At 45.4% G+C, this 17,570-nt stretch overlaps 1 protein-coding gene across 1 annotated transcript in view; it reads right to left on the minus strand.

Moving 5' to 3' along the window:
- LOC144121871 (rifampicin phosphotransferase-like) overlaps positions 1 to 17,148 on the minus strand; it is a 148,366-nt gene extending 131,218 nt beyond the window's left edge. Inside the window, exons 1-4 of the mRNA XM_077655290.1 lie at positions 17,016 to 17,148; positions 11,215 to 11,399; positions 9,898 to 10,148; positions 5,840 to 5,905 (exon numbers count right to left, since the gene is read on the minus strand). Coding sequence (XP_077511416.1) covers positions 5,840 to 5,905; positions 9,898 to 10,148; positions 11,215 to 11,399; positions 17,016 to 17,100 — 587 coding nt within the window. The 5' untranslated portion in view covers positions 17,101 to 17,148. The remainder of the gene's footprint in view (positions 1 to 5,839; positions 5,906 to 9,897; positions 10,149 to 11,214; positions 11,400 to 17,015) is intronic.
- Between the last annotated feature and the right edge of the window lie 422 nt (positions 17,149 to 17,570).

Below are 17,570 nucleotides of genomic sequence, written 5' to 3' on the forward strand. Positions count from 1 at the left end.
GATGACAGAGGATGAAACTAGGCACAGTAATGGAGTGGTCCGACATGCACAGCACAGGTGCGTCTGTTTGCATTTTGCCTACGTAGAAACACGGCCACCACGGCCTGAAATGAGCCAGCGTCGCGCGTCAGGCCGGAGCACAGTACGCGATAAGGAAGCGTTGTGCAGAATGAGAGCACGCTTGGTTCACTGCGCCGTTCTGCATCACGCTCTGGCTTTTTAACTTTTTCCGTATTCATTCACGGCATAGTTCACCGCCCGGTAACACGGACAAGCTGCACTAAGTGCGTTCTGGTATCCCAGTCGGCTCTCAATCAAATCTGCTATGAGGCCATAATTATTAATGCGAAAGCATTACTAGTCTCATTACGAGAAAAGCCGGTAGCATGTTTGTGTAGTCGCCGATGGTGTAGAAAATCTCAATGATGGCAAGAAAAATTGCGTGACGTCATCAAGCGGCCGTATGACGCACACAGCAAGGCGAGTACCGCCACTTTAGATAATCCAGTAGATGTCGTTAGTATATGTACTCGCCACTGGTCGACCTCCATGGGGCGCCAGTTTTCCAGAGATACCAAAATTGTGACGAATCCGTTTGTCGTAAAGCGTTCTAGGTGTCTCGTGCTATTTCTCGTTGCATATAGCCTTTATGTGCTAGTCACGTTGAAGGAGATCTAACGACAGGGATTCAAACCAACGACGAACCCACCTACAGTTTTATGCCTTCTCAGACTGTCGTGTCAAAGTTACAATGCGACGGGTCGTACAGCATTCCGGATGGTGCCACACCACCTGGAACGCTGTACGAAGAAACTGGTGCTTCACAATTTTGATACGACTGTCTGAGAAGTCATAACATTGCAGGTGGATACGTTGTCGGTTTGAATCGCTGTCACAGGCACCTGAAAGGCTATAAGAGGCTGTGGATTTCATGAACTCGTAGAAAAGAACTTTAATGCATGTGAAACACTACACGTAAAAATGCACTCATGGACAGTAATACTTTCGATTTGCCATACGTAAGCAATCTGAAGTGCGTCTGGCGATTTTTTTTTTTGCCGGGTAGCCCGCGTGCAATACAGTACAAGACTGATCCTCAGTCTAGTCTATTGCTAGACAATCGGGAACCTCGCCACTGATGGGATGTGAAACGGGGAATGTGCAGAAAGTCGGCCGTTTCGTTTATATCACCATACTGGCCAATTGGAGGGCGTTGCTAGAGGAAAACATCCGCAAAGACACTGCCATATTCGTCGCTGCTTTCACGCGCATGGACCAGCAAGCATGAACAGCCAACATGCAGTAAAGCGCATCAAAAGTGAACATTGGACGGAAGACGAGGAGATGGATTTGATATAACTTATAGGCGACTAACGAAGTCTTTATTTAGTAAATTTAATTCCGCTCTCACGAGAAGGCGCCTAGGGGGTAAGGGGCAAGGTGGTTTGTGGATGGCGCTCTTGGAGGATGGTGGTGGGGGCCCCTAGCTTAGCTGGAGGCTTCACTTAGGAAATGTCGGATTTTCCAAGCGAATGGTGGAGGGGTGGGGGGCACTAGCACTGCTTTCACAGTAAAAGATGCCGTTGGCGAAAACCCTCAGCGTGAGAACCACTGCTCAACGCTCAAAGCGGAGCTCTGTGGAAGTGGATGTTGGAGGTTTTCGTAGAGCAGCTCTGCGAGATCGCCTCTTTCAGCCCGGCCAAAACGAAACTGCTGCAGAAGCTCGTCCTCGTTGAAAATTTTAAAGATTTTGGCGAGGTCCCAAAACAGACGTTCTAGGCGCATCAGGAACTCGGCAATGTGTTAGAGCGAGCCAGCCGCGTAGCAGCCATGTTGAAAAAATGCCAAAAGGACTGAAATTATCTTGTGTACGAGTACGGTACTTCAAATCTTGTTCCAAGCGTATTTAGCAGGCTTGTCCCCGCCTAGCTGGCTGGCATACGGCTTCTACAAGAAACATGGCGCCTAGAGAAGCTTAAGACTTCATTGAGAATAGAATACATTTGAAGAATGGAATCAGACAGAAAAACCGAACACCGGAAAACTGAGAGAACCGTGCAACGACTAACAACACACATGCAGACACGCACTCTGTGGTTTTAGCGCAACTCTCTCTTTAAGTGATCGGACGCAGCCGCCTCCGCAAAGAAAAACCTATGATGTATGAATGGTGGCGTCGTAACAGTCCTCTGGGTCTAACCCAGAGTTGCTTCCTTCGATCGCTAGGCTAAGCGTTAGCGCACTGGGAAACTTAATAGCTGATTGACGTTTTGTTGCTAGTCCTGCAGTTGTCATGTGCGTGTGAAGCTCGCTTGAGACGCATTGAGGAGCAATGTCGTGCAGAAGCTCGCGCGAAGAACGCGGGGCGCAACTGAGCGCTTAGGGCCCACATACGGGAAGGGGCGCAAGTGCAGCAGTATGCATAAACCAAATCTTCTAATTATGCAGAAGCATGCATAGGGAAATAAATAATAGAAAAACAGGGGAAACTAGCCCTTATTATCCGCATTTCCATGAACGTGTAATAACCATGTAATCGCTTGTCGCATAGCTTTAGTTTATGTATGGTGCAAAGACGTCTTATCTTAAATTTATCTCGCTTGTACAGTAGCGGGTGTAATAAAGGAGCAATTACACCCAATTGCAGCCATGGCTACAAAAGAAAGCAATACAGCTTCCACAGGAACTTCGGGTTCAAAAAAAATCGCCCTGTTTCGGGGTTCGAATCCGGGAACACCACTTCAGCGGAGTGGTCGCTCTACCAACTAGGCTAACCGGGACGGCTAGGATATGGTAGGGCGAAAGCTAATTGATTAACAGCTAGAAGTGGGAACAGTGTTCGTCCATTACTGGTCAAATAATTTCTTGCACTATTATGAAGTCTTCCCTCTTAGCCCAGTCGGTAGAACGACTGCTCATTTGGAGTGGTGGTCCAGGGTTCGAACCCCAGGCCAGGAAGGATTTTTTTAGCTACGAAGTTTCTGTGGATGCTGTATAGCTTTCCTTTGTAGTCGTAAGGATGCGCAGGGGTGGACGCCAATGCGTAATTGCTCCCTTATTAAAAAAATTTACTCCACCTTGAGGGATTCTCCTAAAACATTAGACCAACAATACCTGCTGTACTCGCTTGAAGACTACGGGTTGCTGAAGTACAGACGCCTGATCTACAGTGTTGGCTTTCGAAGCGGTCCGGAAAGGCAGGAGAGTAGGGGCCCATTCTTTATGGCACTTCACTGTGATGCACGTGCTGGCCGTGGGCTTTCACTCGAACACTTCACGTGGTAAAGTAGTCAAGAATGTACACTACGCTGCTGCACTTCTATCCCATCTACACCCACTCAGCTCCCCTGCACTACTGCTGTACAACCTCCGTCTTTCTTTGTTTAACACGGCATTCAGCGCGAGAGAAAGCCATCTCTTTTCGCCTGCCAAACCATTTTACCTACGCGCCACTTTGAATGCCCAAACTGTTACACGCTAGCAGCTTCAGATATGCACATCAGTGGCGCAGTTGCAGGGAATGTGGCGCATTTCCGTCGAACGCATAATCTTCTTTGACGAGCATCGGAAAGATTCAGGATCCGAAAAAGTGGCTTGTACCAACTAAGACTATTATCGGAGTGTGTTAAATGAACAATGGCGAATTTAGAGTTCTGCCGTATAGCTTAGCTGCCTAAAAGCGAGAAATTGGCTGCCTGGTAGGTGTGGCAGTAAAATTTATAATTATATTTGTCAAACTATATAAATGTTTTTAACCCTGCTAACTAGACTTCTGCATCGAACACCTGGTTCTCTGCCCGTTTTGCAAGAGTGTGTCTTGCCCTCCGTTTTTGCTACTCGAGACACCTTTCTGTATGCTTTTCGTGGATATCACTTTCTTATGTGTGTAATAACTCTCAACTTGAAGCAAACATTTCCAAACAGCGACCTCTTCGTACTCGCTCAAGGAATGTTTACCTGACCCCATACAGCTGAAACCAATATGGTCTCTGCCTCGTGAGAAAGAAATAAAAATAAGTAGGACAGTGGCTTCAGCTCGCTTATCTTGTCACGCGCCCCATGTTTACAAAGCAGTCCGAGGACCTATCGGGTTTCCGCATCAGCGAAAGCACTCGCATTATCGATATCTTCCCACTCGCAGTTCGCGACCCGTACTGATAGGCACCGAATAACCTACACCTCAATTTCGCATGCAGGATCGAGCGAGCTGTGACTATTGGCTTCGCTAAATGCGGTATTCGAAGTGCTAGAACATCTTAGGCCGACTGTGCTAACTGTTGTGCAATTTGCGTCGTAGGCCTAGGTGTGGATTCAATTCGTTCTCGGCTACGCACGGCTCCGTCGACAACGTTGGCCGGCCGAATATACTCTAGCTTGCCTTCGTTTAGCCGCAGACCCCTGACTGCTATTGCACATAGGCTACTTGCGGAGGATACTGTTCTTTGATTATTAGCGCGTAGCACATGTGTGGCATAGAATGACTCAAACGGTGCCCCGTGCGCGAGCGTCTCGTCGTTTGGCCAGTGAAGCAAGGTGAGCTAGGAAAGCAGAAGTTCTGCAGGCTTAGCCGCGTTCCTTTTCACGTGAACGATTGCGTTGCTGAAGAGTGAAAATAACAAAGGCGGAATATACGCATGTTTTCCATCATAAAACAAATCTACCTAGCGTGCTCCAAGTAAAATGAACTTGGCCAAGAGATTCCAAATCGATATTTAGGAAAATCAGCTCTAAAATTGTGCTTACAGAAGCCTTTTGCTTCGTGAGTACCTCGTGGGATCAAGCGCTATCTCGCGCCCATTGCGATCATCACAAGGACATTGTGCCCTTTTACCCGTTACAGTGGTATGCATTGTGAAACTTCATGCACGTGCACCAGGGCAAGACCACGGACAGTGACGTTTACTTGTGGCCACTTACCGCGCCATCCTCTCATTGTGTTCCCTCTGAATGGTTCCCATATTTGGACATTACGACCACCCATGTTGCTATATTTGTTAGCCGCCGGCGAGTAGATCAGGAAGGAAAGGGGGCGGACAAAGGCAGCGGCCGCAAAGAGGAATGCAGACAGCGGCCAGCGGCAATGGCGAACGAGGAGGGGTGGGGGAACAAAGAAACCGAGGTTTGAAAAGAAGGAGCCGACGGGAGAAAGAGGGAGAGCGGTTGGAGGTAGCGGAACGAGACGGTTGGAAGACAGCAAGACAGAAGACCAGGGCACCGGCACGACCTGAGATCCCTGTGTCTAGCCGCAGACATCGAGCCCTTCATCGATACGTTCATAGAGCCGTTCATTGAGCCCGTGTCACGCCACGCTGACGCAGCCTCAGTGACGACGAACGCAAGAAGTCCTGTAGGAAAGTCAAGCCAGTTAACTTAATTTAATATATCTAAAATTAATTTCCCGAGTCGACGCTTCCATCTCCTCGTACTCAGTGTGGACCCAGAACGAATTTAAGAAACCGATTCATTACATACTAGGGCCAGAAGTTCGCTCACACTCAAATCATTTGGCAAAAACTTCGCTATACCCATGGTGAGAGGATCGTGAGGCACTGACTATCTGGTCTAAAATAGAACGAGCTTACTCGAGGGCACCGCCCGTTGGGGAAACGCATTTACCTCAGCCAGCATGGTAGATAAATTCAATGGCGATGGTCAAGGGCCGTGAAACGCAGAATGTTTATTTATGTTCGAACATATCAAAATTTATCGAAAAATTGCTCTAACATATCGCTCTATCATATCGGCTACATTGAGATATGTTCAGGATGCAGGATTCAATAATTTGTGAGTGCTCTTTATTTAGAAAAAATAATAAAAAAATGCAACATGCGTTACTTACATAAGACCGACCTTCACGTGAACGTCAGACTCCTGTGTTGTCGAACCTCCAGCTTCAGAGTGCTTTCTGTCAGCCAAAGAAAACATGAAAAAAAGAAAATGACGCGTTTAACGTTTATGTGCACAACGAAATATTCATTAGGCTCAGACCATAGCAATCGCAATAACATTTAGTCCACATCAGGACAGCCTTCCACGTAGCAACAGTTGCTACTCCAGGCGGCAATCACGTGCTATTTCTGACTAATTGTTAAACAGGATAGACAGAACGAGAGCGAATTAGTAAGCAGTGGGAGAGTCATATGAGATCATCTTTCTTTGTTCACGCATTGCAGAAACAACCGCAGGTTATTAAGATGCTTGTGACAACATATATTTGCAGAAAGTGTACAAACCCTGAATCCATGGAAAGCGTAGGGAGTTTTTTTTTTTTATTTGGGGTATGATGTATAGGAAACTATTGAAGTAATCATTTTCGAGCAGGCTGAGGGTTCGGATTTCACAGGTTGCATACTGTTTGTTTAATCAAATAATGATAATGATCAAAGTACTAATTTGCCACTCATGAGCATCACAACTTCAAAGAAAGACTCCTCTCATTTGTCTACACCCTTAATAAATGCTGGCTTCCTTTATTATATATTTGCGAAATAAATTGCAAGATTTTACTCGCAAAAAATTGTACCTAGGAAGTTAAAACTAAGGTTTTCATCCCTGTACAAACAAAATGCAAGCATCTGACGCTTTACTCAGTAATTTACAAGAGGTTGGCAATTTATGTTCGCCCCGAAAAGTTGACAGTGCCTTAGTATGTGCAGCTTGAGCTTTCCAAGCCGCGTTGATTATAGTTTGCACGAACAGTAGTGAACATTCCATCTAGCATTGTGCGGCGGGACGCAGTAGCTACGGCTTAGTCGTAGAGGCACGATGGAAAAAATGCGCATGGAGCCGGATGGCGTTGCACGAAGTGCCCCACAGATCACAGAAATTAATTCCAAAGTTTCCAATAAAGAGTTTTCCAAAGCGCACATTGTTTCTTTGAAGGCAAAAATGTATTACGCTGAAGTGTCTGCTAAGGGGTACTAAACGCTATATTTTGTCTAATCAGGTTGCGTATATAGAACTGCTTCTCGCAGCTGACATAACGTTTAACATTGCATCACGTCTGAGTTGAACCGTGTGTTTGTGACTGAGACCACTATTCGCAGCTCAGTTGCTGCCGCCAATACAAAAACTCTATGATAAAACGCTATTGAAAGTACATAGTCTCTGTGCAATTTTCTTTCCCAGCGTGTGCTAATAACAGAAAAGTAAATCTCTTAACTTTCTGCCCATAATTTTCGCCTTCATCAGTCAAACTATGCTGCACTGCAAAACAAAGGAATCTGCCATTTCAATCGAATTAGCACTGTCCTGTGCCAGGTGCGGACATCTTATCCCCGCTAACTTCCTAATCTAATTCTTCCGCGTGATTATGTAACGACCCTGCTAGGCTGGCTTTCTCTCAGAATGCAGTTCATTACCATAAGGGGCTATCGGTTACGTTGCCTTAGCATTGTATGCCCTGCCCGTGCCCTATTCTGCCACGATGTAAAAAACTCTCTTTTGTTATTTGACCCATTCTTTCCATTTTCCATCGAATTTTATTCGTTCCCTTGCTTTTCTTCTGCTCGTGATTAAATATCCTTACTCTCCATAATATAATTAACAGCCTAAAAACACACTCTCGAAGCCCGGCAGACAAAATGCCTCAGTGAAGTGGCCAAATATCAGAATTGAGACTGCATTGTTATGACATTGAATATTTTGAGTACGCCGTCGTAATATCTTCAACCTGAAATACATTGCCTTGCCCAGAGCGACTTGTTCACAAAGAGGGAGCGACAGTAAGAAATCATTCGTTACATTCAGCTCAGGCATCGCGTGATCAAAAATACTGAATCCGGCGAGGGCAACGGGTGTCTGCCACACTACCACTCAAGATAGTGTTGTAAGAGGGGCTTTCTTGCGTGACAGTACAGAATAGTAACTGCGCAAGCTACAACCGGCTGAGGTCCTCGGCAACACGCGAGGCGATTGACAACGGAGACTGTAAGATTATAACGGCCATGGTACTACTTTAAACAGGAAATACAGCGGCGCTCCCGCTGCTCTTTGACGATGAGACCACGGTACTCTTCCTTGAGCCCGCAGTTAGCAGGTGGCGGCAACGTCTTCTGTGCGGGCACAGCCAACGTGCAAGGTGCTCCGGATACTCCTTTCTCGCTCTTGAGATACTTCGGGACGTATACAGCATTCATCCGGCATTGATGTTTGGACACTGACTGCCGCTGATGCGTCCGATCCGGCGTCTACCATGGCGTAGGAGTTGTATGCCTTGCACGACCTTTGCTTTGAGCCGCAAAGCGGACATAGGCGCGCGAGGTGTTCTAGACCTTGTCACGTGATCTTGCAGCAACACCAACCAGCAGCCCCGGCGATCAACCGGCAAACGAGAGAGAGAGAGAAAGACAAACGGAATGGCATGGAGGTTAACTAGGCAGCGCCCGGTATGCTACCCTGCACGTGGGAATGGGAAAGGAGGGAGAGATAGAAAGGGGAGAAAACCGGCAAACGAACTATTAACACAGACACACACACACACACACACACACACACGCACGCACGCACGCACGCACGCACGCACGCACGCACACACACACACACACACACACACACACACACACACACACACACACACACACACACACGCACACGCACACGCACACACACACACAGGAAATGGGAGTATAAAAAGCAGTAATTGGTCTCAGGCTCTCAGGGACTCAGGCTATGAGGCACGCCGTAGTAGACGACTCCGAATAATTTCGAATACCTGGGTACTTCTACATGCACTGCCGTCGCAGAGCACACGCGCATGTAGTATTTCGCCCCCATGGAAATGCGACCGCCGCGGCTCGGATCGAACCTGCGTTTTTCGGGTCAACAGCCAGGCCCATAACCACTGAGCCACCACAGCAGCTTGTAAAAAAAGATAGAGCAGAGTGGGGAACTGATGCGCCAAACTCAGGACTTGCGGGTCATTGGTGTTCATTGAGAAAAGAGCACTTTTTTCTGAAATAGTATTTAATGAACTCTTTAAAACTTATAAAGGGAGCAAGGTCGGCTGTTTACAACGCAGCTCCTTATCCTTAAGAAATTATTGGGAGGAAAAGCAAATAAAATTCGAATGAAGGGCAGTAAAGTGTATTGAATAGCGATGCGGATTTTTCGGTTCACAGGAAACTCATACGTGCACAGGAAGGTAACTGTTACTTAAATCACGGGCAGCGGCCATTTTTTGTTTACAGGAAGGTCGTTGCCCCTATTGATTATATGTATTGAACGTTGATTCCAAAAGACAGCCGTATTTTATTATGTCGCTTTCATGGTATCGAGGGTAGCGGCAGCAATCTTAATCCGGGCATGTATTGGGAGAAAGCCAGGATGGAATAGAAGAACCAAGTATTGTTTAAAAAACGGACAGTTTATGTCTCGTGCGGGTGGGTAGAACTTGTTTAAAATAATAATTGTAGTCATATGACTTAGATAGGGCAGGAGGATGGGTTTCTTGACAACAGAAAGAAAGCGAACAAAGAAGAGGGGAGCTTCAGGGTGCTCAGCCAACGTTCTGACTAGAGGACTTTACATTGGCGTCCACACGAAGGCAACTCGTATTGCCAAAACGTTGGCTAAGCACAATGAGGTTCCCCTATTCCTTGCTCAGTTTGCGTTTTTATAGCAATAATAGTTATGTAAATATCTTTTTTGCAATAAAAATATCCTATATTGGTCGGTCCAAGCTAATGAGCAAATGAACCACGACAAAGCCTTCAGTTTCTCAAGCGGCTTCACGCGGGTCTCACACTGCTTTATAGTTAACGATAGGTGTACGAACACTCAATTAGTAGGAATACATGTGTAATTTCGAGGGAGATCCTTACGTGCAGCTTTCGCGTTTATTGGGTTCCATGGTAGGTGTAATGAAGTAGTGTTTCCCGACAAACTAACGCTTTTTACCTCAGCAGTCCGTTGTAGGCTATTCGCCAGCGGCGGTTGGGGGCCAGACACTGGAGCCGCAGTCCAGCCGCTGAGAAGCTGCTGCCCGCACTGCGGTCCAGTGTGAAGGAGCAGGGCAGTGTGTAGAGTGCTCCGTCTGAGGTGCACAGCGCCAGCCAAAGCTCGGCCACGTGGTTCGAAAAGCGACGCACACTGGCGATCACCCGGTCCCCATCGGTGTTCATCCCGCAGAAGAGTACCCTGTCTTCCACCTGCAAGGAGGGTCGGAAGTCCGCAGCTCATTTTCGTCAGCCAAGTGCTAAAAGGGACGCCAAAGAAAACTGTACACACTGCCACTTGCGGCCGGAAACATCAAGCAAAGCAATGCGGATCCCGTCCTCTCGGTTTTCAAGAGTTGAGGTGCATGTTTGAGGTGATAATATTGTCAGGAGCTTTGATGCAAGCCCGATAACAAAAAGATCTCAAATTCGCGCAGAGGAACATGCGTGGCAGGGTCATCGAACGAAAAAAGAGATGTGCTGATGCGAGCTGTCAGGCAAAGCACTTGCAAGCTGAGCCTTTAATAGAACCAAATAAGTTCTACGCAGAAAAAGGACCTGGTAACGACCCGCCAGAACATTACCCATGTTAAGAGCTGGAACAGAGGTTGCTGCACAGGACCAGTATTTCAACTGCGCCTCAAATGCTTGCAAAAGACAAGTTTTGGTTATTTACTTACGCCTTCAGCGTTACAAGAAACATTTTCGACCTTCGCGCATACTTATTGGCAGAAGCGATTGAGGTGTTTAGATTTCGTTTGCATTTTTCAGAGCACTTTCTGAATTAATGCGTGGTGTTTATTCATTCAGTAAATCTTTAAACCCCGTAATTGTGTTGACTTAGCCGGATATATCTGCATTGTTCCTAGTTTTGAAGTCCAGCTTTCTTCGACATCGGTTTTAATTGTGCAGCAACTGTGGAATATAGGGAGCTACTGTTGTGAACATACTGATAGGAATGGCCTAATCTTCTGATGGGTATCAACATCTTCGTTTCAAAATTTGCCCTCCGCTCGCACCAGTTAGATAATTCTGCCATAGAAAACCAAAGGGGTGCGTTTTTGGTAATTAATAGCAAAAAAACTGCATCTGTCCAAAGGGCAATCTGCGGATATATTTATTGCTACGGTTCAATTTTAGGATACGCAAAAATTGTACTTAGACAGCAAGTTTCCTTCAAAAAATTCTGTTGTCCAGAATATCTTGGTATGTCGTAAGGACATGTCACATCTCCGAATCAACTCCGAATCAATTCCTTGAATCCACAGAATCAGCTCACCTTCTTCAGATGCTCTTTTTGGCAAGGGCATTCTCTCTCCCACTCCGCAGGCGCACAGACCGCGCCAATGTTCACAATGTCGTCATGGCTTAGAGGCTGCAAGTATTCGAAGTGGCGATGCCTTTTCCGCAATAGGTATGTCAGTCGGGCAACGGCGACAAGGTAGCGCAGGAGGTGTCCTAGTCCTGTATGAAAAAAATACATTCCGTAGCATGCTTCATGATGTTGTGAAGGAAGTAACACTTACAGATATTCGACGCATCACATCAAGGAGCAAGCGATCTCTTGATGCAAGAAACATAGCTCTCATTATCGCTCAATGATTAGGCAATCAAATACCGGATTCGCTAGTTTAAGAAGTCTATCAAATAATTAGTTTCATTTTCCAAGCTGGAATGTATTGAATGCTGCAACACTGTATGCCACATAACCGTACAAACGAATGAAGCGAAATGAAACTGCAGAAATCACTTGATTTGCGACATCAATGAGAACGTTCGATATGAATATGCAGGCGAGGAGGTAACTGAAATTGTTTGACAAGCGCAAGAAATAATGTAATAAAACTTGTATTGAAATCTGCAGATAGATTGGTTTTATGGGGTTTAACGTCCTAAGGTGAATCAGGCTGTGAGGGCCGCCTTAGTGGAGGCCTCCAGATCATTTAGACGAACTGTGATTTTTTATTATGTACTCACATCGCACAGTACATGGACCTTTAGCATTTCGCCTCCATTAAAATTAGACCGCCATGGCCGGTCTTGGATCCGCGTCTTTCGGGTCAGCAGCCGAGCACCATAGCCACTCAGCCACCGCGGCCTGGCATATTGACTAAACGACAAAACTATTGGTCTCATGCGACATCACTGTTTAACATTTCAAGAGCAGTTAATATCATGCTTTAAAATTGTTCTCATAAATGATCAAGTATGCCGGACATTTGCGGCTAACCACACCGAAAGGCAGTATATCTGGCTTCAGTTATTACAGAAACGCACCATCAGTATAATTGGAACACTGCCCTGGTTAAACCATTCGAGGAATTTGCACAGGTGCTATTATGCTGTTATATTGTCTGCGTAGAATCTATGTATAGCTATAGACTTCATCGTAATATAGATAAGAAGGAACTAAATATAATGATGCCGTAAAATTGTTGGCCGGACTGGAAAAGCACAGCTCCGTATACCTGATGAGCCACAAAGAACAATAGAAAGGGGATGAATGCCTTACAGGTTTCGGGAAACAAAAGTGTGAACTTACACTGGCAACGTGGTTAAATTTTTCTGCAAAGGACAGCAATTTCTGTATAGAAGATATTTTTTTAACGAGCCTGCGCAAAATATATGTAGGGGACTCGAATATCACCATGGTTTTCTTATTTTTAGAACTGCTTTGCGCATTTCGTCTCTCTTCTAATATTTATTCCCGATGTATTTCAATCATTCGTTATGTAAGGTTAAACTTGCATGCATTTTTCCATGGAAGAAAAATTTCATTACTGTGTGTTTTTTATTGATGTGTGCACATGTTCGAACTACGTATATTTCATTGCCCTTAATACTTTCCTTTATGCACATGTGGAATTGCCCCTACAAATGTAGCGGGGATTCAATTGATAAAATATTCTAACTGCACTTGTGGTTTCCTTATTATTTTATGCGCTGTCCTTATTATTTATTTTATGCTGTGTTTGGGCTTAGTAAGGTGTATTTTCTCGCTTTTTGTCCATGCTGCAAAAGTTTTTATGGTGTATACAGACTACTATTACAGCGAATGGTTTTACGCAGCATGCGACAGAAGCTCCGGATATTACCTGCTAACAAAGGCCGCACTCGGGCCGGTGCTTGTGCCGGACATTTCTGCTGACACGTGGCTAGAGTTAAGAAGATAAGCAAGGCCTTTGAAAGTAGTACCACTCCTGCTGCGTTCGTTGCTCACATGTAGAAATCACATGCGAGATATGCGGCTTTACGACGTTCGCCTTCCACCCTCTCAGTCCGCACTCATTGTGTTGCTCCCATTAAACTTCTGTCAAGTAGCTGCGAACCATTTTACCCATAATAATGATGTTAGGCCAAATAGATGCACAACAACTGGCGCAGCCGATAACAGCCACAACGCATGCGACATGCAGAGATCACACGAGCAATAAATTCACCTTTGCAGAGCTAGCTGCAATCTGCGCAATGTTTTCAACATAACACCATAAAAATATAAAGCATAAATTTCAGGTATTCAAGTAGCGCATGAACACATGTCCCCACTGGATGCAGATATTGTCAACGCACAAGAAGAATGCCTCCTTTTGTCCGAGTAGAGGAGCTGCCTTTTTTCAAATACGTCAACAGCAGCGCCGTCTCGACGCCTGGCGTAATGTTCGGTAAAAGATCAAAGTTCAAACAATAGGCCTCAACAAAAACGAGAGAAAGTTATACCCTATTTTGATTGCAAAAAGGCTATTTTTAGGCAATACAGCCACAATCGCTTTTCTAAGCTAAATATTCGGTTTAGATTTGTATTTGATAAATTGAACATTTTTCTCGCCGCTAAGTTTGTACATTTTTTTTGTTGAAAGTGCCCTCGTATTGTTTCTTTCGTTTATTTTATTAACGTGAACAAGTATATCACTGCCAAGCTTCTGTAGGGTGCGCCGGCCTCGTCAAGCCTTGCCACTGGCTTTTTGCCGGTGCACCCAACATCGCCATGATGTTAAATAAATATATTCTGATTCTAATATAACAGGAAGAACTAAGTGGAAATTAAAAATTTTGGGGAAATTCAAAAGTTGCATAAATTGCGGCAGAGGCAAATCCACGAAAATATCTCGTTGCAAAACAGAGCAATAATCACGGAAGAATGTCAACAAACTATTGATTGATCACAAAGTTAATATGATAGGCCATAAAACTTGCCGGGCCACCTGAGCTTCTCCTGAGTGGTATGACCCGGCAGCGTTAATGGATTTATGCCCATATATGAAGAATTGATAGTTCTCTACATTAAACGTCCCTGTGAATCCTCATACCACTCCTAGCGCAGTGTTGCAGCGGTTAAGCGACGCGGCGCAGCTTTGCGATGGCAGGTGCTGCCACCGCTGGAGCTTGTCAGACAAAGATTGCTGTCCCCGAGAAACATGTCGCGATCCATTATTAGTTTATCTGCCACCTGCCACAGCAGGGTGTTTCCTCACAGTCCAGTGGGCAGGATTTGATGAATTCACATCGCCACGTAGCTAAGATGGCCCAGCTGCTACCTGGGTTACTTGCGTGGCGATATATTCGTGGATTTTTCGCTCCCGGCCAAAGACGCCGACTTTTCTGCGGCATGGGCACCGTAATACAATCGCATTAAAATCACGACCAAGTTAGCTTAATGTGAACCTCCCACATCTATTTATTAAGGCAGTCTGTATTAAAATCTCAGTGAAGTTACGCTGCAGAGAGCTTATAAACTGCTTGTTTTTTAAAAGGAGATCCGAGAGTATCACACTTCTTCTCTGACTCATGCTATAAGAACTGTGAAGAATAAATTGAGCGCTTTTGTATGCTTCATATTATCTAGTCAGCATTTATTTCAGTGAAGAAACACAAATAGGTACATCATTAGGAATTGAATTACCTAGACAAAATAAGACTTGCTGTTAAGCATTGCTAAGCACGAAATACTGTGCGAAAGCACGGTTTTTAGAAGCTGGGAACCACTGCCACGTACCTGAAAGCACAAGTCCGCTGACCTAGCTAGCTCGTTTTGCGCGACTTCATCTTTTTCATCGTGAGTGCGATTTTACTCAATTTACACCGGTGGCCTACGCTCCAGAGCCGAGTTTCTGCAGCAATGTTACCAATGCTAACACGTATTGCTGTAATGATGTCTTTCTGCCAAAGGGTTATTTACGCAAACGCATGCAGAGCACATCTCTGCGCCACTACCGCCACATAACTCAAAGCGTGATTATTAGTGCGACTGTAATATTAGCTGCTGAAGGAGATGATGTACAATGCACAGGCGAGAGTGCGTTGCAGTTTAACACGCGGCGTGTTCGGCTGTGGCGATAGCATGTGTGCTCTCGCGCAGTGGCCAGCGAAGCTAATCTGATCGCGCTACAGCGGGTTCGAATCCCATTCACGGATACGGATATTTATTTGTTTTATATTTATGCATTACACTTGGGCACCAATCCAGAAACATCGCAACACCTTGCTTGGGAATCAGAATAAAGCTTTCGCACTGATATAAATTTCGGGCAAGTCTAATGGCCGGCGTGGTCGGGGTGCTAATATGGTGGATTTGGTATTTGTGGCACTGCAAAAACGTTGTAGTAAATACGTTTCATTCACTGCGTTTACAAGGGCAATGTATGATTTGAAATCGTTAACATCAATGAGCCCTGCGACTGGTAAGGTAAAGCGAAATGGCTATTTTTGCCGATATCTGAAAGGCTCCTCACAGCCACCTATGTTGGCTGCAGAAATTTTCTCTGTGGTTATATTGTTTTTTCTTGGTTGCATATATTGTCAGACGCCGCGCCAGGTCTGCGGTGGTAAAGAATTAGACTTGACTGAATCGCAAATGAGACAGGGTGTGCATCACAGACGATTCACAATGCGGCACTGTGGTGATCTTGCGCATTGCATGTTCTGGGATAATAGTAGCTGTCAATTCAATATTTAGATAAAAACGACAAAACAAAAAGAAAAAAAGCAAAAGAATTTCGCCAGCCACAAGATAAATCTGTTGCATTTTTTGGCTCTACGTTGGGCTTTCACTGTAGTAGATGGAACAGTCTTTAACATGGCAAAATATACCTTACTCCTGACGTGGCGACCTATATCTTTTTGTTAGAAAGCGCGAACTCCTGATGTTTTCCTCGCTGCCGAAAGCGCAGGCGCATTGCGGGCGCCTAAATGTTGTGAAATTCAGCGACATTCCATAAAGGCTCAACTTGCAAAAGTCCAAAAAATTAATTCCAGAACTCAATACGGCTTTGTTGTTTTGAATAGTGTCACTTCAGGAACGCAGCCCATTGCATTTTCAGGGGTCATTGGCAGAAGCTCTTTGGCAGAGTTGAAGGTCACAAAGCACAATTCACGTCCATCAACCAACTCGACTGTAGGCTCACCGTTTTTCACCATTGTTCACCACTGTCAGTTCACTGTTAATTCACCGACTGGTGCAACAGATTCACAAACTCGACTGTAGGCTCACAGTTTTTCACCACGGCTCACCACTGTTAGTTCGCTGCAAATTCACCGACTGGCGCAACAGATTCGGATACCTCCAACGAGAAAGGGAGGACATTATCCACATTTCACTTATGACTACTTGACTGTTATGAACAAAACGCACTGATTTTCCTTTGCTCAATATAGCCGTTATCCGGACTGCGGACGTCGATGAGGAATTTTAGCGTTTAGTGTAGAATTAACACGACATTTTTGTATTTTGTATTGTTTACTGTTTCCTTTTATATCGGGGCTACGTGTAAAAATATTCTTATGAACACTACCCAGTCGACGTTGCACACTAAGTGGGACACAACATGAAAACAATATCGACGGCGCAGACCGGTATTCGCGAGTTTGTTAGTGTCAGAAGAAAAGGAAAAGAACTTTAGAACATTGTCGCCTGTTTGAACTCCCGACACCAGACTTTTAACAGCTTTTCCAGCGCGTCCCCTGATACCCTAATAAATGTACGGTAACCGCCAATAGCCGCACCAGAATGTCTCCAATGCTTTCTTTCCTTACCCTGAACAAGGAAAGAGATTATCTTGCGCAGAAGAAAGGCAATGCACCTACCGTTTTCCAACCATATTCCTATTCCTTGATTGTAGGTTTCGGAGAGAACGGTCCACAGAGCTGCTACGAGAGCACCGGCCGCCATAGTGTACACGCGACTGAGTGTCTCTGCGGCCTTGTTTGTGCTATCCCCACCTAGTGTTTGACGCAAAAGGATAAGATAGCATTGTGTTAGATTCTCGGAACGAACCGCCGTAGATGTTTTTTTGTTGATTGCTATGAACAGGTGCAGGATCATGCAGCGGCGTGCATACGAATACTGCTCCCAACCGGCGTGGCCAGGAAATGGTCTTTGCCCTATAGTCCTTCGCAATCACTCTTTGAACCACGATATGGGACTAGTACGCTTCAAGCATACATGTGAAGAAATCAGCAGGCAACGTTGCAACGTCACTATCAGACTGAAACGTCCTTAGACGAAGCGGTCACGACTCATTGTCGCTTTTCGGTTTCGCTTTATAGGGTTTAACTTCGCAAAGCGACTCAGGCTATGAGGGACGCTGTAGTGGAGGCCGCCGGATGATTTCGAGCACCAGGGGTTTCATAAGGCGTACT

Source organism: Amblyomma americanum, chromosome 2 (assembly GCF_052857255.1).
Source record: "Amblyomma americanum isolate KBUSLIRL-KWMA chromosome 2, ASM5285725v1, whole genome shotgun sequence".
In the NCBI taxonomy this organism is placed as follows: domain Eukaryota; kingdom Metazoa; phylum Arthropoda; class Arachnida; order Ixodida; family Ixodidae; genus Amblyomma; species Amblyomma americanum.